Source organism: Eurytemora carolleeae, unplaced genomic scaffold, assembly GCF_000591075.1.
Source record: "Eurytemora carolleeae unplaced genomic scaffold, Eaff_2.0 scaffold43, whole genome shotgun sequence".
NCBI lineage: Eukaryota > Metazoa > Arthropoda > Copepoda > Calanoida > Temoridae > Eurytemora > Eurytemora carolleeae.
In genome coordinates this window covers 175,604-200,388 of record NW_019396029.1, presented here as the reverse complement: position 1 = coordinate 200,388, position 24,785 = coordinate 175,604, and the positions used below count along the sequence as shown (strand labels likewise).

General features: G+C 32.2%; 1 protein-coding gene across 1 annotated transcript; it reads right to left on the bottom strand.

The window, feature by feature from the left end:
* Positions 1–6,438: 6,438 nt before the first annotated feature.
* LOC111695248 (UDP-glucuronosyltransferase 2B19) lies at positions 6,439–15,447 on the bottom strand. Its single transcript, XM_023464486.1, has 14 exons — positions 15,329–15,447; positions 15,207–15,265; positions 14,669–14,742; positions 14,532–14,614; positions 13,673–13,782; positions 13,087–13,246; positions 12,401–12,687; positions 12,045–12,109; positions 11,202–11,342; positions 10,663–10,752; positions 9,483–9,592; positions 9,313–9,411; positions 8,375–8,534; positions 6,439–6,477 (listed from the first exon to the last, which is right to left on the bottom strand). Exons 1-14 carry the CDS (start codon positions 15,415–15,417, stop codon positions 6,439–6,441), a joined length of 1,566 nt encoding a protein of 521 aa, XP_023320254.1. The 5' UTR covers positions 15,418–15,447.
* Positions 15,448–24,785: the final 9,338 nt, after the last annotated feature.

Below are 24,785 nucleotides of genomic sequence, written 5' to 3'. Positions count from 1 at the left end.
CAGAGGGTGGGGGGAATGTTTAAGGTGTGGATAAGGAAAGAGGGAGGGATATTTGAGGGGTTGTTAAAGAAGGGAATAAACTGTTCTTTTTAAACAATATTAATCTGAAAACTCAGCAAATAATCGATCAATCTAGTGAATCAAGTGAACCAAGTGAACCAAGTGAACCAAGTGAACCAAGTGAACCAAGTGAACCAAGTGAACCAAGTGAACCAAGTGAACCAAGTGAACCAAGTGAACCAAGTTAACCAAGTTAACCAAGTTAACCAAGTTAACCAAGTGAACCAAGTGAACCAAGTGAACCAAGTGAACCAAGTGAACCAAGTGAACCAAAATTAAAAAGAAAGGAGAAGCGAAAAAATGAGAACAAGGATTAAATTATATATATTTGTTGCATAAACCGTGCTGGGTCGACTCTACACTAGATAGTTCAGACTGTACTGTATATTGTACATGTTGTACCGGCACGGATTATGCAATAAAATGGTACAAAATGACAATTGTTGAAATGACATTAGGAAGAACGAAATATCAAGTTAAAATACAATTCTTTTCACATTAATATTTAAAGGGACTGTGTACGTAAATTCAAATGAGACACCATTTGACAATTGGAGGAAATTTTTAAAATGATACATTTTGCAAGCTAGAAAAAACGATTGATTCTCTCTGTCGTGAATCGGACATATCCCCCTTTAAAAAAAATACTTGCAATTACAAGTATAAGTAGATACAAGTATAAGATAGATGTATATACTTATACTTGAAATTACAAGTATATAAGTATAAACAAGTATAAGATAGATGTATATATTTTAATCTATAGTGATTAGGTTTAATCTGTATAGTTATGAAAGAACATATGTTTTTATTAAAGAATATTAACCCTATATCTTTAATCCTTATCCTCCACCTGGAATATTATTATTATTCAAATTTACAAAGATTTATCTCTAAAAGTTTTATTATGATTTATGCTATTGAACCAGATTTAAAGGGACTGTACGCTTAATTCCAAGTGACCCCCCCCCCATGCAAAGATGGCAATGTCCGATTTACAACGATACCCTTGAGACCTTAATCCAATAAAAAATGTGGCTGCAGATACCGTATCCTTTTCTGACTGAAAAGCGTTTATTTCTATGAGTTTCTCCGCTGCTTATCATAAGCAAAAAATGCGCAAGTCACTTTCGCAGAGAACCCGCAAATATAAATGAGCAGTTTAAAGAAACAAAAACAATGATATTTAATTCATTCTTGGCCAGACTAAGCTTTTAAGCGAACCTTTAAGAATTGTGCATTGCCATCTTTGCATGGAGGGTCACTTGAAATTACGCTTATAGTCCCTTTAATGAAAGCGAGAAGTAGTTGAACTTTAAATTGTAAACGTAGTTCAACCACTTCTCTAGTGCGCAGATTCTATATGTATACTAATGTTCTAAAAAAATTTCGAAGCTAAAGAATCAAAATGATTTTTCCCCCTCCAAAACTCGAAAAGGAGAAAATCATGAAAGTTTCGTGAAGAGACCAAAACCAAAAAATTAAGATAAGCAGTTTAGAAAAAATGGCATGAGGAGGAATATAGAAAAATGTTGAAAAGAGTAAACAATATCTAGGGAAAGGGGAAGAGAGATAGGGAGGGTTGGGTAGGGCGGGGGGTAATATTAAATATATATATATATAGAAGAACGACGGAAAAGGAGAGAGAAATGAAGCAAGTTTCAGGAAAAGACAGGACAAGAAAGTACCAAATATTTTCTCAATATTTTGATAATTTCAAAGTTTCACGATATAATTGACATATATAATTGTAGACAGATCCAAAATAAAGTATATTTGTGGATGGATCCAATCTAAAGTACAGGGTGTCCCACATCATCTTAGATCGTAAATCGGTCTAAATTACGATTTTCGGGACTAATCAGAATATTTAAGAAGAATGAATCATTTTGAAAAATTGAAAAAGGCTTATATAAGAATTATGTTGCGGAAAATACTAGGTTTTTTCGAGTATTATTGTTTTATTTTGGCGTTAAAACTTGAAGATAATCTAATAAGATATGGGACGCTCTGTATATTTGTGGATGAATCCAATCTAAAGTATATTTGAGGATGGATCCAATCTAAAGTATATTTGAGGATGGATCCAATCTAAAGTATATTTGAGGATGGATCAAATCTAAAGTATATTTGAGGATGGATCCAACCTAAAGTATATTTGAGGATGGATCCAATCTAAAGTATATTTGAGGATGGATCCAACGTATGTTTGTGGATGGATCCAACGTATGTTTGTGGATGGGTCCAATCTAAAGTATATTTGAGGATGGATCCAACCTAAAGTATATTTGAGGATGGATCTAATCCAAAGTATATTTGAGGATGGATCCAACGTATGTTTGTGGATGAATCCAACCTAAAGTATATTTTAGGACGGATCCAATATAAAGTATATTTGTGGATGGATCCAATCCAAAGTATATTCGAGGATGGATCCAACGTATGTTTGTGGATGGATCCAACGTATGTTTGTGGATGGATCAAATCTAAAGTATATTTGAGGATGGATCCAACCTAAAGTATATTTGAGGATGGATCCAATCCAAATTATATTTGAGGATGGATCCAACGTATGTTTGTGGATGGATCCACCCTAAAGTATATTTGTGGATGGATCCTGAAGTATAACTGTTTAGGACAGCACCCTTTGTACTCTGTTCAACCCAATCTACTAGAGCCTAGAGAGAGAACTATCCTCAATAATATATCTTCAAATTCGTAAACTTGAAATTCTTTTACTTTAAGTGGGATAGAGAGTATTTCTATTATTCCTTTTCAAGAAAATTTAAATTCAGTATTATACCTTGAATATATTCAAGAATTAGATGGTTTGATTCATAACGTTTGTAACATGAAAAACTTCTGAATCTCCTGAATTACAAACTCCTGAAATAAAAACTCCTTTAATACAAACTCCTGAAATACAAATTCCTGAAATACAAGCTCCTGAATACACACTCCTGAAATACAATCTCCTGAAATACAAGCTCCTGAAATACAAACTCCTAAAATACAAACTCCTGAAATACAAACTCAAGAAATATAAGCTCCTGAAATACAATCTCCTGAAAAACAACTTCTGAAATACAAACTCATGAAATACAAGCTACCAAAAAAACAAACTTCTGAAATGCAAACTCCTGAAATACAAGCTTCTGAAATGAAAACTTCTGAAATACAAACTTCTGAAATGCAAACTCCTGAAATACAAACTTCTGAAATGAAAACTCCTGAAATACAAACTTCTGAAATGCAAACTCCTGAAATATAAACTTCTGAAATGAAAACTCCTGAAATACAAACTTCTGAAATGCAAACTCCTGAAATACAAACTTCTGAAATGCAAACTCCTGAAATACAAACTTCTGAAATGAAAACTTCTGAAATGCAAACTTCGGAATGACCAAACTCTGGAAATGGATTGGTATTAAAATTGTTAGTGGTTTATGGCACTTTATAGATATGAAAAGCCACTTACACGTCTTTTAAAAACCAACTTTCAATTTTTAATTACAAAATATTAGGAACGAGAACACTTAGCTTTACAAAAAAGGTAAAAGGTTTTAGATCTTAACCTTACCACGATGAGTGCTTCATGTAATTATGTATTACTATAAATAATTAATAATTTAAAAAACAGGTCCTCAGCATATTCCCCTTCAATATTTATTTTTAGACGTAAACATTATTAATTAAAGAAATGGTAGATAAACACTTGAAAATAGGGAACAAGAAAAATAATACAAATTTAGCTAAAGTAAAAACAAACATTCTTATACTTTGTTTAACATAAATCTAAAAATATATTTTTATAAAAAATATTTTTATCCTTATTTTCACATTTCTACTTCATGCAAATAAAATATTCACTACACAGTACACAGGGTGTAAATTAAAACTTTAAACTTTGGATTTAAAATGTTTCATAATCATTATCATGTCGAATGCCATTAAAACAAAGAAAAATAACTAAATCTCCTATATATATCTGTATCCATATATATATATTTTTTCAAACACCCCATCCTGGAGAGCCGTCCTGTCAACTACGAATGTGTGGGACTACGCCACTTGAAAAATCTACTTCAAATATATACAGAACACTCAAAAACTAACATTTTCGGTCCAAATTCATCAAAAATATTCATGAGGAGAGAACATATAGAATATGGATTTGTAATTGGTATATTATGAGTCGGGTCGCATAGGGGGGCCAAGGGTGGAAGTTAGACCCCCTACAGGGTCTGTGGCTCCTCACCCCACTCCTCATGCAGTGCTTGGGAAATCAAGTCAATTCTACAGAGTTATATATATTTTCAGAATTATATTTATTTTCGGATTTTTAAACTTATTATGTCCTACAATTCTACTATTAGTATAACACACCGTATTCGAGAAGTCCAATTGATGCAAATTAATAAACTGTTCTGTACACTGTACAACCCTGGCTTTTTCCCGCCAATTATTTCAAAATGGCGGCCTTTCAAATCACGTGGAGCGGCACAATTGGGACTGGGAACTGAAGTGGCCTGTTAAATTTAGATTTGAATGCATTCAACCTCTACATGGAGTCTTTCAAGGGGAATATTATCAATTTAATCATGTTTGGTTTCATTATTTTGGTTTATACAACATTATAATAATTCAAAATAATATTTCCCACAATCATTTTATCTGAAATTAAATTAATTGAAACCACGGATCTTGGTTTAAACTGTCCACGCAATTATTAACAGATAATTCAGATTCTCGGTACCTTCTTCAACTATACAGTGGGACCCATAAAACTGTGGAACAGGAAGAAAACTCAAGTTAAGACTTTACATATGAAAAACCCCGTTTTTGCAGTGCAGTGTTCTAAATCCATTTCATGACTTGTCATTAAAATTCTGTGTTGTGCTTGCAAAGCAATTCCCTCCTCCCCCCTTGATTCAGCCATTTTGTAGAATCAAAGTATTATAAAATGCGCAAACCCAGGGAACAGAATAAATTATTCTTTCAATCAGAAGAATATTTTTGTAAAATTTTGAAAATGTGTGAAAAAATATTATGAAATCCGCAAAACTTTTTTTGTTTTTATTTTATACTGTTCAAAGATAGCATGCTTACAGATAAAGCCACAAAAGTTGAAATTTAAGATGGGCGCGAAGTGCCCAAAAGCCTAGTACACATAAATTTGCCTAAATACTTTTTCATATTCCACAGTATTATGGGTCTTAAGATATACTATAAAACATGACTCATATATAAACTGTTGAACAGGGGTTTATCCAGTACCAACAGAGGAGGAGTTCGTTTACACTTTGGAGTCGAAATCTAATTTAGCTTAATTTATCATTTTAAGTTTTAAGGTCGTCGTTTGGGCCTGATTCACGGTTGGCAACACTGTATTCTGCTGAAAAGGTTCCACGTAATGGAGCTGACATTTGCCTTAAACTCCAATTTTTAAGGCAGGGTTATTAATCATGTTGGATTTAGATTTAATGATTGAAACACGTTAAATACGCTTTAAATTCCATTTCATGTTATATCTATAACTTTTCAATTGGTAATTACAGTTACAATAAATCTTCTTAGAATCTGTTGAAAAACTGAAATATTCAAAATCCTTTATTTAAATTTTGTTTCTCGGTGGAATGTCAAAATTTTCAGGAAGTTATTTCGATTTTTAAGTTTAAACATCCTTAAACAAATTGATAAACGTCACATACTTCCGAAATTGAAATCAAAATCAAATTGACAATACATTAATTCTAATATTTATTCAACCAGTTCTCTACAACATATTGCATCTAGGATCAGGCCTAAGAAATTATTTTATTCAGTTTTCAGATTGTGTTTGAGTAAACTACAACATATTGCATCTAGGATTAGGTCTCAGAAATTATTTTATTCTGTTTTCAGATTGTGTTTAAGTAAACTACAATATATTGCATCTAGGATCAGGCCTAAGAAATTATTTTATTCAGTTTTCAGATTGTATTGGATGCTACATTAATTACTGCAATTTCTCCGCTTAAGATTCGAGTTCTCTTTGTCTGCTTAAAACCGGAGTTTGGTTTAAATATTGATTTTACTTTTCTGCTTTAAATGAATGAATTAGGTAAATTCAAGTGAATCTCTATTGAGAGCGTTACATTTACAATATTACCCTTAACAGAAGGATATCATCATTAACAGAAGGATATCATTATTAACAGAAGGATATCATCATTTTTCTGTTTAAAAAGATAAAATTTCAAAGTAATTTTTTCCTTTTCTTCTGTATAAATCAGCAAGTCACTTTTATAGGAATCTATCTAAAATTAAAAAATTGTAGTACTAGAAGTAGAAGTACTAGTATTAGTAGTACAAGTAGTAGTAGTACTAATAGTAGTACTAGTAGTAGTAGTACTGGTAGTTGTACACAATATTACCCTTAACAAAAGGATATCATCATTTTTCTGTTTAAAAAATACAATTTCAAAGTAATTTTTTCCTTTTCTTCTGTATAAATCAGCAAGTCTTTTTTATAGGAATCTATCTAAAATTAAAAATTTTAACAAAAACCTCAAGAATAACTACAAATTAAATACCGAAAGGGTAGAAATCTGATTCAGGCGCATTCCAATTTAAATGAGAAAAAAATAAAAGATCTGTACACTGTATATCCTGAAAAAAAAACTATGAACATTGTTTACAATAGTATGTACTGCAGTTTCTTCAACAAAATGTTGGATGGATCCTGGTAAATATATTAATGATAATGTTGGATGGATCCTGGTAAATATATTAATGATAATGTTGGATGGATCCTGGTAAATATATTAATGATAATGTTGGGTGGATCCTGGTGAATATATTAATGATAATGTTGGATGGATCCTGGTAAATATATTAATGATAATGTTGGGTGGATCCTGGTGAATATATTAATGATAATATTGGATAGATCCTGGTGAATATATTAATGATAATGTTGGATGGATCCTGGTGAATATATTAATGATAGTGTTGGATGGATCCTGGTGAATATATTTCTGATAATGTTGGGTGGACCCTAGTGAATATATATTAATGATAATGTTGGATGGATCCTGGTAACCAAATACTAGTGTTGAAATGTTGGTTTTAGCATTCTCTCCCCCGCAGAGCAGAAACTCAATACATAAATATTCATCCTTTACTAGCTAACTAGCTCACTAGTTTACTAGCTCACTAGTTTACTAGCTCACTAGTTTACCAGCTCACTAGTTTACTAGCTCACTAGTTTACTAGCCCACTAGTTTACTAGCTCACTAGTTTACTAGCTCACTAGCTTACTAGCTCACTAGTTTACCAGCTCCCTAGTTTACTAGCTCGCTAGCTTACTAGCCCACTAGTTTACTAGCTCACTAGTTTACTAACTCACTAGCTTACTAGCTCACTAGTTTACTAGAATCTACATGCTGGCTTAAAACAAGCTAATTGTCTTAATACTTTAAAACTAGCTCCTTTTCAGCCAGGTTATCTAATAGATCTGATTTTAAAATGAATGAACAAACTTTTATTGAATTAAAAAAAACCTTTTTAGAATGTGTAAGGTTGACTAGAGACTACAGTATATGGAAGTGTGTGAATAATGAAGAGCGTTGTGTGAACAATAAAGAGTGTTGTGTGTTTGTGACAGTTAAGTGTAAATACAGTGTGTGTATAATCTTTTGGCTACACACACACACACGTGTAGAGGAGACAGTTTATAGCGTCCTAATTTCAAATTAATCTGGAACCTATCTCAAGATCATGAAATTAAACTTTTTAGTTTAGATTTTTAATGGGAACCCAGCGTTGACCAGGGTACACCCACCGTTTACCCGCGCTTGGTCATTTTAGCTATTTCTTCGTATTAAAGTAGACCCACTCAACTTAGAATCTCAAAATCAAGCTAAGAACATTCCCGTGGTTCTCCCAAGTTTCCCAACCAAAATTTGAGGCATATCGATCCAGGGTTCATGAGTTATGATGGAACAAACAGAGATTACAACTTTACATACATACATAGAAGATATTTTTTTTATTTGAGAAAATTCAAAGTTACCGATCACTACCATCAAACTCTTATTTTCTAATCCCTACATCTCTGCAACCTGATCTTTTGTATTTCGAAGAGTAAGTACATACTGCCAGACCTTTGGTCAAAATTTCAGATCAAATGTTAATTTACAGCAAAGAAACAGGGATTGGAAAATTACAGTTCGATGCAATATTGAGCTTCTCTATAAATGTTTCATTATAGTTTTTATATGTATAAAATAAAAACAATTCAATTCTTTTATTCACGTTTTTCTTTGTTTACTTTTGAGCAGCAACAGCGGAGACAAGATTTAAATATTTTGTAGGATATATAAACTGATACCAGGATACAGAGTAGAACCAGAACTAGGATATCCAGGTTTAGAACTTTATACCAGGGTAGGTTCATAGAGTTGGGTTTAAAGTAATCTGCTCCTCCGTTCCTGATCATACATCTCATTCATCTCATTGCAACACTATTTATTCTAGAAAATGGGATAGCATGCTACTGTGTAATTGTGTAACAAACCATGCCCCGCGTTTGTTTATCTTATCTCTTGAGTATGAACTGTTTCCAACGTTTCGTTGTCTTCATAATTTGTTTTCTTAAGTAAAATGACTTTCGGATAAATGCTGCAGAAACAAAGAAGAAAACGGTCGGAATTCGATACTTTCAAAATAGAAAATACAACAATATTATTCTTATTGTTACTCAGATAACTTGTAAAGAGTACTCTATGAATCCGGCATGGAATTTTTGTTGAGAGTTTAAAAGTCCAATTAATAGATATTTTTAAATTCTTAATTGTTAAAACTGGTGTGGTAGATGAATGTTTGATGATAATAAGAAAAAGTTTAATGATAATATGAAAATGTTTAATGATAATATGAAAAAGTTTAATGATAATATGAAAAGGTTTATTGATAATATGAAAATGTTTATTGATAATATAAAGTTGTTTAATGATAATATGAAAATGTTTAATGATAATAGGAAAATGTTTATTGATAATATGAAAATGTTCAATGATAATATAAAAATGTTTATTGATAATATAAAGTTGTTTAATGATAATATGAAAATGTTTAATGATAATATGAAAATGTTTAATGATAATATGAAAATGTTTAATGATAATATGAAAAAGTTTAATGATAATATGAAAAAGTTCAATGATATTATGAAAATGTTTAATGATAATATGAAATTGAGATATATTCCTGATCACGAATTCAATCCACCAAGCAGCTTTTTCAACTGGTCTAGCAGGCGTATCTTTAAACAGCCGGCTCATCTCCTTCATAGATTTTGCCATTTCACTAGAATATAATGCTTTAACCTCATTTGAACAGACTGATTGTCTTTTCAAACAATAAATTAGAAAACTTACACATCCGTCATTGCTTTCTGAATTGCTAGAATCATCTCTTGAGCAGATAAATTATCCCAATCCAGCATTATTCCAAGGTTTTTAGATTCAAGACGAACAAGGTTTGGACGCTAAAGTAGTGCATATTAGTCTTTAGGAAAACAAAGATAGAGATTTACAACAATCCCTTTCCCCGTTCTATCTTCTAATATAATGCATTATAATGTATGTTCAAATCTTCTAAACTTCTGCAATCAAATACTTAAACTTTTTCAATGAAAACTATAATGTTTAATCTGCAGAGTTGAGGTCTAACCTAACCTAACCTTCTTTTAAGCTTTTAAAAAGACCAATTCTAAAGTTACATTCGATGGTTTGGTTTTACACCCAATCATTAACAAGGGAAGTACCTGATCATTACCAAGGTGAATACCGGATCATTACCAAGGGGAATACCTGATCATTACCAAGGTGAATACCTGATCATTACCAAGGTGAATACCTGATCATTACCAAGGGGTACATCTGATCATTACCAAGGTGAAGTACCTGATCATTACCAAGGTGAATACCTGATCATTACCAAGGGAATACATGATGATTACCTAGGTGAATACTTGATCATTACCAAGGTGAATACATGATGATTACCAAGGGGAATACCTGATCATTACCAAGGTGAATACCTGATCATTACCAAGGAGAATACCCGATTATTGCCAAGGGAATACCAAGGTGAACACTTGATCATTACCAAGGAGAATACCTGATCATTACCAAGGTGAATACCTGCTCATTACCAAGGGGTATACCTGATCATTACCAAGGTGAATACCTGATCATTACCAAGGAGAATTCCTGATCATTACCAAGGAGAATACCTGATTATTACCAAGGAGAATACCTGATCATTACCAAGGGGAATACCTGATTATTACCAAGGTGAATATCTGATCATTACCAAGGTGAATACCTGATCATTACCAAGGAGAATTCCTGATCATTACCAAGGAGAATACCTGATTATTACCAAGGAGAATACCTGCTCATTACCGAGGAGAATACCCGATTATTGCCAAGGGAATACCAAGGTGATTACCAAGGTGAACACTTGATCATTACCAAGGAGAATACCTGATCATTACCAAGGGAATACCTGATCATTACCATGGGAATACCTGATCATTTCCAAAGGGAATACCTGATCATTACCAAGGGGTATACCGACCAGGACGGTTTCATGATAGATCGCCTCCATAATACTCAGTAGACCTCCATGTGTTACAAAAACCTGAACAGAATTCACAACTTATGCGTTGTTTATCTCGGGATCAAGTATTGAACTCCATGTTATACAGATCTACGGATTAATTTAATTTCTCTTCGATATCTCTACAAGGACAACTTTCAATGAGAAATCCAGCGTTGATCTTCAAATTTAATAGTGCCCCCATTAGATATCAAGATCAAGGGTTCAAGATTAACAATATCCACACTAAATATTTGCAAGTGTCTCATTTGCATATTTCAATTTTTTAATTTTTGAAACATGACTTTATTTAATGAATGTAATATAGTAAGTGTTTCATGTAGAAAAATGTTGAAATAGCAAAATTGTTGTTTTCTTGGCCTAAATCATAAATTACGCTTGCAAAAAAGAGGTTATACAAATTACTGCAGCAAAATAAAAAACGGCCCTCAGATTAGATATTGTTCAAAAGTACACAGGATATTTTCTACCTTTAGGTTGGGATGTGCCAGTAAGTCTTGTTGAGGAAGCCAGTCTTTAATAAGAACATTCTTTGGTACATCAGCTGTAACTCCAGTATCCCATTTCCAGATTACTGGGATATTAATCTTCTCAAACACTTCCAAAAATACCTAGTTTTTAACATAGATTAAAATAGATTGTGCAAAAGAAATGCGGATTTTAAATGTTGATTATTATTCCAGCAAACTGTAACTTTCGATTACCTTTTACTACAAATTCTTCGCCTTTTCTTCACTCTCTTTTTTGGGAAAATGCGCTTTAAATGAAGTGTAAAAAAGACCACTCTATCAGTTTAAAGATTGTTGAATTATAAACCGAAACTACTCTATCAGTTTAAAGATTGTTGAATTATAGACCGAAACTACTCTATCAGTTTAAAGATTGTTGAATTATAGACCGAAACTACTCTATCAGTTTAAAGATTGTTGAATTATAAACCGAAACTTCTCTATCAGTTTAAAGATTGTTCAATTATAGACCGAAACGCGATAGAATTCAAATAGAAGAAACAGAATGCATATTAAGACAGAATGCATATTAAGACAATCTGATTAGCCTACACGCAGATTTTTTGTAAATATTTATTCTTATTTTGTGTAAAGGAATAGAATCTTTGCCACAAACTCTAATTTTCTAATCTTGAAATATCTTTAGAAATTTAAAACTATGAATTCTGTTGGATCAAATAATCTAAGTTTGAAATATCAAGTTTTTAAAGAGTTTGTGGCAAAGATTCAAAACCTTTATTACTTGTTTATTAACAGTTTTAAATACATATATCATCAAAAAATTGTGTTCTATAGCACGTTTACCTTTCTTTTCTCTTCTGACATCGAACTTGGAGTTATTGAAGATCCGAAAGAAACCAGCAGAACACCTTGAAATTAATCATTCGACCAAATAAACGGAATTGTAAGCGTGATTCTTAGTGACCTTCCATATAAAGAAGGACATTACTGATTCACAACGGTACCCTTTAAACCCTTGACTGATTATTAAGGACAGAGAATTTAGTGAATATCATGTTGTGTAATACGTCCTAAAAGTACGCTTACAGTCCCTTTCGAAGATAATGCATAGTTTTAAAAAATAATTTATTAAGCTATTATGTTTTTATTTGAAAAAAAAAATTAAATATATGCTTAATATCATTATTTGAATGCTTAACCTTGTGGAGAAGAATCCATGAATATCTGAAGATCTTGTGGTAAAGGTTTAGTTTGTTTAATATGTAATCCACCAACATGAACCACATTTTCCAGGAATGGTTGTGGTTCATGTGTTATTGAATGGCTGTTGGACAGCACCAGCTGACTTCGCTCACTAATTACTTTAAGCAATGTTGGTCCATTGTAGTTTAATGTATCAACTAATCCAGGGTATAATTGGAATTCATTGTGAAATATAGTCCATACATCTATCATGACTGATGCAAACCAATTGTTAAACCTCTGACTAATTAAATCTTCATATTTTATTTTGTAAAAGAAATAAGCTTAGCTTGTCTAAGTTTACAGATACCATGAACCAGACAGTCGGAGAAGGTAAAATGTTTACGACGTTACTTGTAACTTACTTTGTTCCTTTCAATAAGCAGAGTAATGATCAAAAAAATCTAAGATTTCAATCTTTATACGTACAATTTACTGACAACATTTTTTGTGGGGTCTTATATGACCCTAGGACAAGGATTATAACCGATCAGGATTAAAATGTCAACTAGAATTTTTTTATTTGAAATTATAAAAAAAAATGTTATTTCAAAAAATAGTTTGTTCTTTTTTGGTATTTACAAAGTTAAATGCTTTTAGGTAAAAAAAAAGTTTAGAAAAATTTCTTAAATATAAATGTTTCCTCATAGATGATGGATCAGTGAAGGTTGACCCCAAGGCGGGAGACAGACTAGGGTAGAATCTATTACCAATTGGAGATGTAAACATTGAGATAGGTCCAGGAGGACTGATAAATATAATTTTGGAATCTGTTACATGCGCAACATACCCAACATTATTACCTATAACAATTATAAAAATAAAGTTTCAAAAAGTACAGTGGTCGCTAATTACCTAAAATAAAGACGACTTTTCTATTTGAGTTTTGATTCCTAACAAGCTTTTTGTTTACGTACAAGTAAACAAAGAGAAGCTGTTACACTCCTGTATGCCGAGTCCATTAGCGCCTGTTCCAATCAGGGTTCAGTCACATGTTTGTTGTCTATTCTGAACCAATAGAAACAGTATGGCGGTAACATCTATCTTTCTATCTATCTCATTATCCAATTAGAGATATGACTCCTTCAATCGGTGCTATCAGCAAAAAGAAATATGTACTTCTAATGAAACTATAATGGTTAAGTGCTTCTCTTTGTTTGTGTCCATGTCAATGTGAATCCATGCTGCTTGAAAGCTTAAAAATAAAAAATAATTTGATTTATAATTACTTGATGAAATAACAATATCAAATTGTTTTTGGAGTATCTTTTTGACATCTTCTCTTTCAAATGTAGAAATAACATCTTCCACATATTTCGGTAAAAGATGCCATGTTGACCTAAAATACAAGAATTCAAACACCGCTTACAGGGATTATCAGCGTAATTTCAAGTTAAACCAGAGAAAACGACAATATCTTCCACATCATTGATCAGATAAAGGGTTTATGTGCTTCAGGGTAACGTTGATAATCGGGCATTGCCATCTTTGCATGGAGGGTCACTTTAAATTATGCAGTACAGTCCCTTTAAATAGACTGTAAAGGAAAAATGAAAGGGGGTGTAGGATGAAACCTTGAGAATCTCAGGCGTTGAACGATACATATTAGACATCTATCTGATGTTCCTGTCTCGAGAAATTGATAGAAAAGGTGTCAAATTTACACGAAATTTCATATATATACAATTGTGTATGGAAATAGTAGGTTTAAACAGATCATATTCAGCAAATACACAACCAATTTGAAAACGACTTTATCCCACAGGAGCCTGAGAATCTCAGGTTTGCTCTTATTATAATTTTTGAATTTTTATTTTGCATTTTCAATAGATATAATTGTCAATATAATTACAAATAGTCCGTGTAGTCCGTATTACGTCATCAGAACTTCAGCCAATGGCAGTGCAGTATCGTTGTCACGTGATACAGACGGAAATTACGTGACAAGTATAAATTTTGTAATAAAATTTGAAAAAGTCTTTTAATATAGATCCTTCCAATAAAGATAATTTGACACTTTGGAAGCTAGACCCGTCAGAAGTAAAAAATGCCTTTATAAATGAAAAGTAATAATAAAATGGTACTTACGCTAAACGAGAAATACTGATAATATTAGACTTTGAATTTCCTTCTTCCATATACAGGGAGGACAAATTTTTCATAAGTTTCCCCTGTAAACATTAAATGTTTTTATATGAAATGTAAAAATTTGTCTAAATATTTACCAAATTATCTGGTATTTGAAGTTCAGTGTAGTTCTCATGTTGGATTTTAGCAGATCCGTAATAAACACCAGTTACTAATGGAAACAAAAATATCATTATTATTTCGGAAAATGTAAAATAATCTTGTAAAATGTACAAGATTTAAACGCTGGTTAAAGTGTTGTTAATAACATTAAGCTATGCTTTAAATCGCAATGTTATCAATTAAGAGACTTAAATTATGCGTTATTTCATCTGAACCTCCATTTGCAAAGTGCTGAGTGGCGTACCCATTAAAACTTGGACTGATTAAGGATGACGGAATTATTCTTTTACTAGATTTTAGAGGAATATGTTAAAAATCAACTGTTATGAGTTCACATTGTACGCTAATCTACCCCCCTGCTTTACGACGATTTGGACACCATTTTAGAGATAATCAAACAAAGTTCTCTGTCCTCGTTGGCCAATCTAAGGATTTAAGAGTGAATTTAGCGTTCCCCTCTTTGCGTTGAAGGATGATCTGAAATTACACGAACAGTCTCTTTCATGAATCTACCTTCATGGCCTCGTTCTAGTAGTACTTCAACTAACGGATAATAGAGATGTAAATGGCTTCTAAAATATTTAAAAAATTTAATCATTTTTTAGTAATATGTGGTTGTTAAAACATTTACTTACTTTGTCCCAATATCGTGAAAAAATAGAATATTATAACTGTATCCACATGATATGTTAACTAACAAAAGTAATGCTAAAATATGCTTCATTCTTCTGAAATATAATCAGCTGATGCTGTGTGCTATAGGAACTTATCTGAAATATAATCAGCTGATGCTGTGTGCTATAGTAACTTATCGATCAGAGGGTCACAAATTTTACAGCATCCTTACTTGGGGCAAGCTTTAAGGGTACCGTTGTGAAATGTAAATGCCAATCTATAAATGGAGAGCTACTTAAATTAAGTCTACAGTACCTTTATGAAAGATCGGAAATAATGAAATATTTTTAATTTTTGTCTGAAAACTGTTGCTTATAAAGATGTTATATATTTGACGAAAAATATGAGTAAATTGTGATTTTATGAAAAAGGGAGACGCTTCCTAAGATTTCATTTAGGTTTGTAGTTAATAGGTTTGTAGTTAATAGGTTTGTAGTTAATAGGTTTGTAGTTAATAGGGAGAGTTCAATTATTTAAAATTCCTTATCCATGCTCTTCAAAACTTAAATCTTTTAATTATTTTGATTTTTGAAGAAATTAAAATATATCTACTACAGATTTGTGTGCTTTGTACAAACTCTGGGCAACACTCCTCTCTCTTAAATATTTTAGAATTGTAATAATATCTTAAATAGATATGATATGAACAATGTTTATGAAACATAATTTTTTCTATATTTGATAATTTGTTTTCATCTACCTATATAAAGTTGTAATTGCTGTTTATCTGTTTGTTTGTTTGTTAGAAACCCCTGGGCCGATTTGCCTCAAATTTTGATTGGGGAACTCGGGATGCCCACGAGAATGTTTTTGTTTGGTTTTAAGATTCTAAGTTGAGTGGGTCGTCATTAATAGCGAAAATTTAGTTTCCCGGTGAAATCGTTCACGTGCGGGTAAACGGCGGGAGTAACTTTTTGAATCCAAGCGCTGGGTTCCTAAGCGAAATTCTCACCATGTTTTTTTAATGATGAACCACTAACTCTTACTGCATAACAACATGATTACAACAGAAATTATTATTTCCTAGCTAGGAAAACCTCAAATTATTATGATGCAACAATATTTATGTGGTTTACATTAATTACTTCATGTTTCAATTTCTTATGCAGATAATTTTAGAACTACATGTTTCTTTGTATCATTGTTAAGCTCACTTATTCTTAGTTAATCTAGTTTTTTATCCTTAGTTGTTCAGTGTTTTCTTATTCTTAGATCTCTTGTTTCTTATTCTAAGTTGTCTGAGCTGAAAACTTTTGAATGGGATTAAAGATATCTCATTCTAAAGTTTTCAGCTCAGAGCTGAAAACTTTAGAATGGGATATCCTTAATCCCGATCTGTTCATTAATCTGGAGATTAATAACAATTGGAGACAAGCGTTATTTTGTCTGGATATTAAGAAAAAGAGTGGATCAAGCATTAATCCCAGTATTCACCATTCAAAAGCGCCCAGCTCAGATTGAATAATGCTTGTTTATATCCTCTTGTTATTAATCTCCAGATTCTAAGATCAAAATTATCCTACTGTTAATTACGATGGATTTTTCTCAAGAATGGTGCCATAACTGGTCGCGAAACTAACATAACGTAACTTTATGTAACACAAGATCGTTCGAATAGCATGGATTCTCTCAATTCATTGAGTGTTGGAACCTTGATGAAAGCGTAGCGTACTAATTTGTATATAATTATTATGTAGGACTGGATTTATTTAGTTTCTTATCTCTCTCTCTCTCTCGACCCTCAAGGCGATGTACGAGATGAAATCAAGGATTTCGTAATATTACACTTTAAATTTATTCACAGAGTTTTCCAAAAATTAACAAATATTTTTCTATAAAATACTATTTATTTACGTTGTTTGAGTTATAATTTAATCAAAGAGCTGGTTTGGTTAAATAGTGACCATGTATTGCAGTTAGAAATGTAACAGTCGTCTTAACAGATTTAGCAAATATTCACAAAGTTATTGATAAATTTCTAAAGATATAAATGATATGCAGTTCAAAATGTAATAAAGTACACATAGGTGCAGCTGAACTACATGGTGTCCCAATAAACATGGGAATTGAGTTACGTTGTCGAGATTGTTTTTTTAAGAATTAACAGTAGTCTACATATTACAGCTTTCCTATTTGGAAAAACAATATAATGTTGTTCTAAATAAGCCGGAATTGTCGTACAGACTAGATTTAGTTTATAGAGGATAATCATTTCTATACGTAAAAAACCTCTTTAATAAATCAGAATAATTCAGTGCATTCACTGGTAGAGAAAATACAGCTGTGCAATAAATTTGTACAATAATTTATTTCAGTGTAAAATAACATAAAAACGACTTTGACCTTTCCAAGAGGGTTGGCGAGGTCGTCATTGCTCCTATACATCAACCTCTCAGGACGCAGAGAGATGAAGTATGAAGGGGGGGGGGAGGGGGAGAGAGGAAACGCCCACTCAGCCTCTACCGGAGATTCTAAATAATAGAATAATATTAACGACGATTGGCCATGTACTTTATAGTAAACCCTGAAACTATAGAAAACATCAAGAATAGAAAATGTAATCTTGTAATATCGATTTATGTGAAATAGGCTTTAATTAGTGTATTATATACCTGAATATTAATTCTGATTTACCAAGCAGCAGACTTTTGTCAACTGAGACCTAAATCTGGCTCAGAGCATACTGCAGTACAGTGTACAGTGCATACAGTACATGTTTATTTTAGTAATCAGGTTTCTGTATATTCATCCTTCTCCAGGGTTCTACTAATACAGGAAGGGGGCCGAAATATTTGGTTCAATTTCTTCTATGTATGTACAGCTTGTACAACAGGAATTAATATTAATTGATTGAAAACTTCAAATCGTCTTTGACCCTAGAAATTAGTTTGCGGCATTCATGTTGGCAAACCTAATTCTATAGATATTTTTCATTAAACTATAATCACAAAATAACCCTAATCCTGCAATTTTTTAGAAAATGGGGCCTGCTTTGAGAAATACTGGAGATATGACTGATTTCGTTCAGAATGAGACAATTACATGGTTTTATTTAATAAATTAAAATCTTAACAAAGTTCTCAATATCTCTTGAATTTTGAAAGCAAAAAATGGCAGACCACATTTTAGAACTGGCAGGGGCTATTTTGTGGTTATTGTTTCATGAAAAATATTTCTAAAATTAGGTTTTAAATGCCAAACTATTTCTTAGGTCAATAACGACTTGAAGTCTTCAATCAATTGATATTAATTCCGGCTTATTTAGAACATCACTCACTCACTGCCGATTCCATTAGCGCCTCATCCAATCAGGGTTCAGTAATGTGTTTGTTGTCTATTCTGAACAAATAGAAATTGCATGGCGGTAACATCTGTCTTTCTATCTATCTCAATATCCAATTAGAGTTATGAATCCTTCAATCGTCGATATCAGTAAATGGAAATATTTAATTCTACTGAAACTATAGTGCACTGTACTATTTCAAAACTTATTCACAAAGACGATCTAGAAGTCTTCGCTCAATTCTCTATGCTTATTGGGACAATATGTTTGCATCCGGTTCAGAGTGTCTTTCATATTAAACCACATTTATAAATCTAATTTTTAAATGATTCCTGTTTTTTAAATTTACATTTTTAAACTGTTACCTCCATACTAAATGCATTGATCAAACCAGATTTTAAAAATAATCTATTTTTGTAAGTAAGTATTTTCACTTTTAAGTAAGTATTTTTGGTACAACTTAACATAAACAGGAAGAAATATTACTTTATATGCAAAGATAACGAATGAGATAAGAAGAGCCCCTGATAAAAAAGTAATTATACGTTTGTTTGTATAAATTCTTTTTGGGTGCGCTGGATAAGAAAATTTCAATACCAAAGCAAATGTTATAAGTCAAAATTTTCAAAATTAATCTCAACCACTCCTATCATTAAAATTTTGGTTTAAAAATGGGATTGAGCATAAAACAGAAGATTTAATTTTTTTCAAGGCTATATAAAAATGTGCATAATTTCAAGATTATTTGAGTATTCTTTGCGTTAAATGCATGGAGATAATCCAAATAGAGTGAGATTTCCTCCTCCTTCTCTTGCTACCAAATATTGTTAACTTTATTTTTTATTATTGTATAATAGAACTATTATGTCTGTTCATATTTTGTCAAATGTCTCTGTATTTCAGGCAATCAGGCCTCAGACACGTCCAGTCACAATAACTTATAATTCAATTAAACTTTACACAGGGGGGGGGGCGTATTTTTCAAAATATCTTTGAAAGATAAAAATTGAAAAATACTACGTTTTTAAAGGAAAAAATGTTAATATCTACAAAATTTCTTTTTTTACCCCCTCCCCCCCCATGTTCTATCCATGTATCCATATTATTTTGTCGAGATGACTAGGCGCCAAGTAAAATGTTCCTGATCATAGATTGAAGGTAATTTCCAGGGATTATACAGACCTCACACCCTTCACTACTCAGTGCACCAAGCACCTGCCCCAGAGATTTCAACGCGAGAGAAAGAGAAATATTTCATATCTCACACCCTTTCAACACTTAATATAAATACCTTAGATTACAATACAGCCCACCAGGGTTGCCATTATAGATAGATAATAAATACATACATATTTGAGTTTTTAACTTTACGTTGGCATTTTTTAGTTATAATGATTATAGCATATCTGTAAATTTCTGTATATCTGTATATCTGTAAATGTGTGTAACTGTAGTATATCTGTATATCTGTATATCTGTATCTGTATATCTGTAAATGTGTGTAACTGTAGGATATCTGTATATCTGTATATCTGTATATATGTATATCTGTATATCTGTATATTTGTATATCTGAATATCTGTATATCTGTAAAACTGTAGTATATCTGTATATCTGTAAATGTGTGTAACTGTAGTATATCTGTTTATCTGTATATCTGTATATCTGTATATCTGTATATCTGTAAATATCTGTATATATCTGTGTATCTGTATATCTGTATATCTGTATATCTGTATATCTGTATATCAGTATAACTGTAGTATATCTGTATATTTGTATATCTGTATATCTGTATATCTCTATATCTGTATATCTGTATATCTGTATATATGTATATCTGTATATCTGTATATCAGTATAACTGTAGTATATCTGTATATCTGTATATCTGTATATTTGTATATCTGTATATCTGTATATCTGTATATCTGTACATCTGTATAACTGTATATCTGTATATATGTATATCTGTATATCTCAAGTATATTGTTAAGAAAGGATAAATGTCCTAAATACAGATATTTTCTTTATTTTGTTAAATTTTATTATTTTGTGAGAATACTTTCCATGTGTGTTATCTTCAGGAGTTCAGCCAACCGGAAACTGGCTAAATTTGAATAGAACCTTCCAATTAGATTTACAATTAGCAAAAAAAAACTGGATCAAAACTACACTTGTCACACGGTGCTTTAAAACAGAAAAAATTAACTAAAATTGTAACTTCTTTGCTCTCTTAAATGCATAGTGGCATTTTTTTCATTGCCGGCTTAAAGGGAGAAAGAGGCCTCGAATGAAAAAAGAGGTCTCGAATGAAAAAAGAGGTCACGAATGAAAAAAGGTCTCAAATGAATAAAAGAGATCTTGAATGGAAAAGAGTGGTCTTAAATGGAATAAAGAGGTCTCAATTAAAAAGAGGTCTCGAATGAAAAAGGAGGTCTAGAATGGAAAAAAGAGGTTGCAAATGAAAAAGAGGTCTCGAATGAAAAAAAGAGGTCTCGAATGAAAAAAGGTCTCGAAATGAAAAAGAGGTCTCGAATGAAAAAAAGAGGTTTAGAATAAAAGAAAGAGGTAACGAATGAAAAAAGAGGTCTCGAATGAAAAAGAGGTCTCGAATGAAAAAAGAGGCCTCGGATAAAAAAAGGTCTTGTATGTAAAAAGAGGTCTCGAATGAAAAAAGAGGTCTCGAATGAAAAAAAGAGGTTTCGAATGAAAGAAAGAGGTCACGAATGAAAGAAAGAGGTAAGGAATGAAAAAAGAGGTCTCAAATGAAAAAGAGGTCTCGAATAAAAAAGGGCCCGAATGAAAAAAAGAGGTCTCGAATGAAAAAAGAAGTCTCGAATGAAAAAAAGAGGCTTCAAATGAAAGAAAGAGGTCACGAATGAAAAAAGAGGTCTCGAATGAAAAAAGAGGTCTCGAATGAAAAAAGAGGTATCGAATAAAAAAGAGGTCTCGAAGAAAAAAAGGTCTCGTATAAAAAAGAGGTCTTGAATGGAAAAAGAGGTCTCCAATGAAAAAAAGAGGTTTCGAATGAAAAAAAGAGGTTTCGAATGAAAATAAGAGGTTTCGAATGAAAAAAGAGGTCTCAAATGAAAAAATGAGGTTTCGAATGAAAAAAAGAGATTTCGAATGAAAAAAAGATGTTTCGAATAAAAAAAAGAGGTCTATAATGAAAAAATGAGGTCTCCAATGAAAAAATGAGGTATCTAATGAAAAAATGAGGTATCGAATGAAATAATGAGGTCTTGAGTGGAAAGAGGGTTTCAATAAGAAAAGGAATGAATGACTGCACGTGGATTTAACGGTTCTGTCAATATTCCAGAAAACTGTGACTTTCGATCACAATTTGTTCTATTAAACATCATTTTTTAGCCTTTTTTCTTATAAACTTTTTTGTCCGCATATGCATTTTGAATAATAAGTATATAACAATCAAATCCGTAAGTTTAAAGGTTGTTGAATTATAAACCAAAACGCGTATGTTTTCAAATAGAAGAAACCGAATGCCTCTAACTCTGGTTAGTCCGGTGTGACTGAGAAGGGATTAAGAATAAGAATCTTCGAATGACTCTCGAAAAGCTTTAAAACTCTTAGATACATAATAGCGTGACAAAAAAGTGTTGAAAAAGTTGTAAATTGGGAAGAATATGATGAAACAGTTGGAAATGGGTATGCAAGGGCGGGTAATAAAGCGGCAGGAAATTATAGAAAAAATGCACTGGAAAAAATGAAGCTAAATAATCCTAAAATTTGATCAATTCTACAGAGATAGAGTTTTGACAGGGAGTGGTTGAAAGGAAGACGTATATCCCCCTCCCCTAAGATGCATCATCTAAAGAAGATCTGAGAAAATGGTAAAAAGGAGTAAAAAACAAATGAGGGATCGGGAGGGGTAAGCGGGGCTGTGAGAGGGCTGTGAGAGGGTTGTGAGAGGGGTAAACAGGGGCGTGAGCTATCATTCAAGAAAGGAGGGATAAACAAACAGGGGTGTGGGAGCTAAGAGTTGGGTAGGGAATATAAAACTAAATTTTTTGAGAACTATGCATAAAACTATTGCCACACCCTGAAATGCAGAATACAGACCATGCACCCTAAACTCTGCAAACCAGAATACAGACCACCTTACACCCTCCAATACAGAATAATACAGTCTACCCTACAGGCCACACCCTTTCTGCATGCAGAATACAGAATACGAACCAATCTAAACCAATTTCAAAAGCTTAAATTATAATAATATTGATTTTTATTACTCTCTTTCTATACCTTTAACTTTATTCTTAGTTCCGTTAAAAACCATTCAGGTGTGTAATGTGTTTTCAATTGATTTCTTCTTTTAGAAAATCTATTGAGAAAATCAAAAAATGCTTTAATTATATTTTTATTCTATATATAACAGGATTAATTTGCTAGTCTCATACTTCTGGTTAAAGTGAGAACTAGAGGAGCTACGAGGTCACAAAGTTGTGACCTTCTCCGTCTGTCTAGTTCACAGTGGACCCTGTAACACACATGTTAAGTTGTTTCTCTAATAGGATTAACAGGATTTGAAATTAGTTCCGCCTTTAATCTTTAATAAACCATTTATTGTATAACAGGGTACACACAATATTGATTACATGCTTAACAGGTGTTTTCTTATAGAACTAGGCTTATATTTATTGAGATCATTTATTTTTATTTTTATTTGTAATTGTAGCTTCTTTTTCTGAGTTTACTTTATAAAAAAAAGAGCAATGAAAATTATTATTGATTTTTCTGTTTCAATTGATGAAATTAAAAAAAAAAGTTTTTAGAATAAAAAAAACATAATGTAAAATAAAAAACATAATTTCAAACGGCAATAAATGACAATTATTGCGGGGTTGGGGGGGGGGGGGGATATATTTAAAGATGCAAATAAATGAAAAAACGAAATGTATTGTATAACTGTTGATAAGAAGTTGTTAAACAAAAATGTAAATTACCAAAAATCCGAAAATATTTGTTAAAAAATATAAACTTCTGTTTCTGGTTGGAATATAAAAAGTTATTTTTGCATCATATGATTGAGAAATGTAAACAATGCAGTACATATAATAGTATAGATATTTCTCAAGTATTTACTAATGCAGATAGAGTAGTTAAAGAGAAGAACGGGGTAGCAGGGGGGAATGGATGCATTGGGGAGTGGAAAGAATAGTAACAGAGGGGATAAAGTGGAGAGAGGAGATCGGGGAAGTAGTAGGATTGAACTAGGAGAGAGGAGATCGTGGGAGTATTTGGTTTGAACTAGGAGGGAGGAGATCTTGGGAGTAGTTGGGTTAAACTAGAAGGGAGGAGCTCGATGGAGTGGTAGGGTTGAAGTAGGATGGAGGAGATAGAGGGAGTGGTAGGGTTGGATTAGGAGGGAGGAGATAAAGGGTAGGGTGGTAGGGTTGAACTAGTGGAGAGGAGATAGAGGGAGTGGTAGGGTTGAAGTAGGATGCAGGAGATAGAGGGAGTGGTAGGGTTGAAGTAGAGTGCAGGAGATTGAGGGAGTGGTACGGTTGGACTATATAGAAAGGAGGAGATCGAGGGAGAGGGGTAGGGTTGGACTAGGATGGAGGAGATCGAGGGGGTGGTAGGGTTGGACTATATAGAAAGGAGGAGATCGAGGGAGAGGGGTAGGGTTGGTGGGGGATGAACTAAAGGATGGATGGCTGAACAAACATGAAATATAAACATTGAACCCTTCCTCTCAATACTCAATACTATACTCTACATATTCTCAACCATTCAGCCTCATATATACAATATATACATTACTAGGTTACAAATATACATATGTACATAGCAAACCAATAAAACTTCAAAACTTCTCTGTCTTTTCGTAAATTTTCAAAACTTTTAAAAACTTATCCAAGCTGGGGTCATGTGATTAAAAAGAATTTAATACAATAATACTTAAAACACAATAAGATAAGAATAAATATGAAAAAAATCCATTTCCACTAATTATCAATCATAAATATTGGCCCTTGAACATGACTTTCCTTTATTCCATTACTTTCTTTAAACTGTCCCTTTTAGCTAATGTTCAAATGTTCGGACAACTGTCCCCTTTCTAAAAACAGTAGGTAATGAAAAATGTATGCACGTATGATTTATGTGT

Bases quoted from the DNA above. Each gene is read 5' to 3' on its own strand.
- LOC111695248 (XM_023464486.1), bottom strand. From the start codon at position 15,417: ATGAAGCATATTTTAGCATTACTTTTGTTAGTTAACATATCATGTGGA. The intron at 15,266-15,328 runs GTAAGTAAATGT...TAAATATTTTAG, and splicing joins TTTCACGATATTGGGACAAA to AAGCCATTTACATCTCTATT. The intron at 13,247-13,672 runs GTAATTATAAAT...TAATTGTTATAG, and splicing joins TGATATTGTTATTTCATCAA to GTAATAATGTTGGGTATGTT.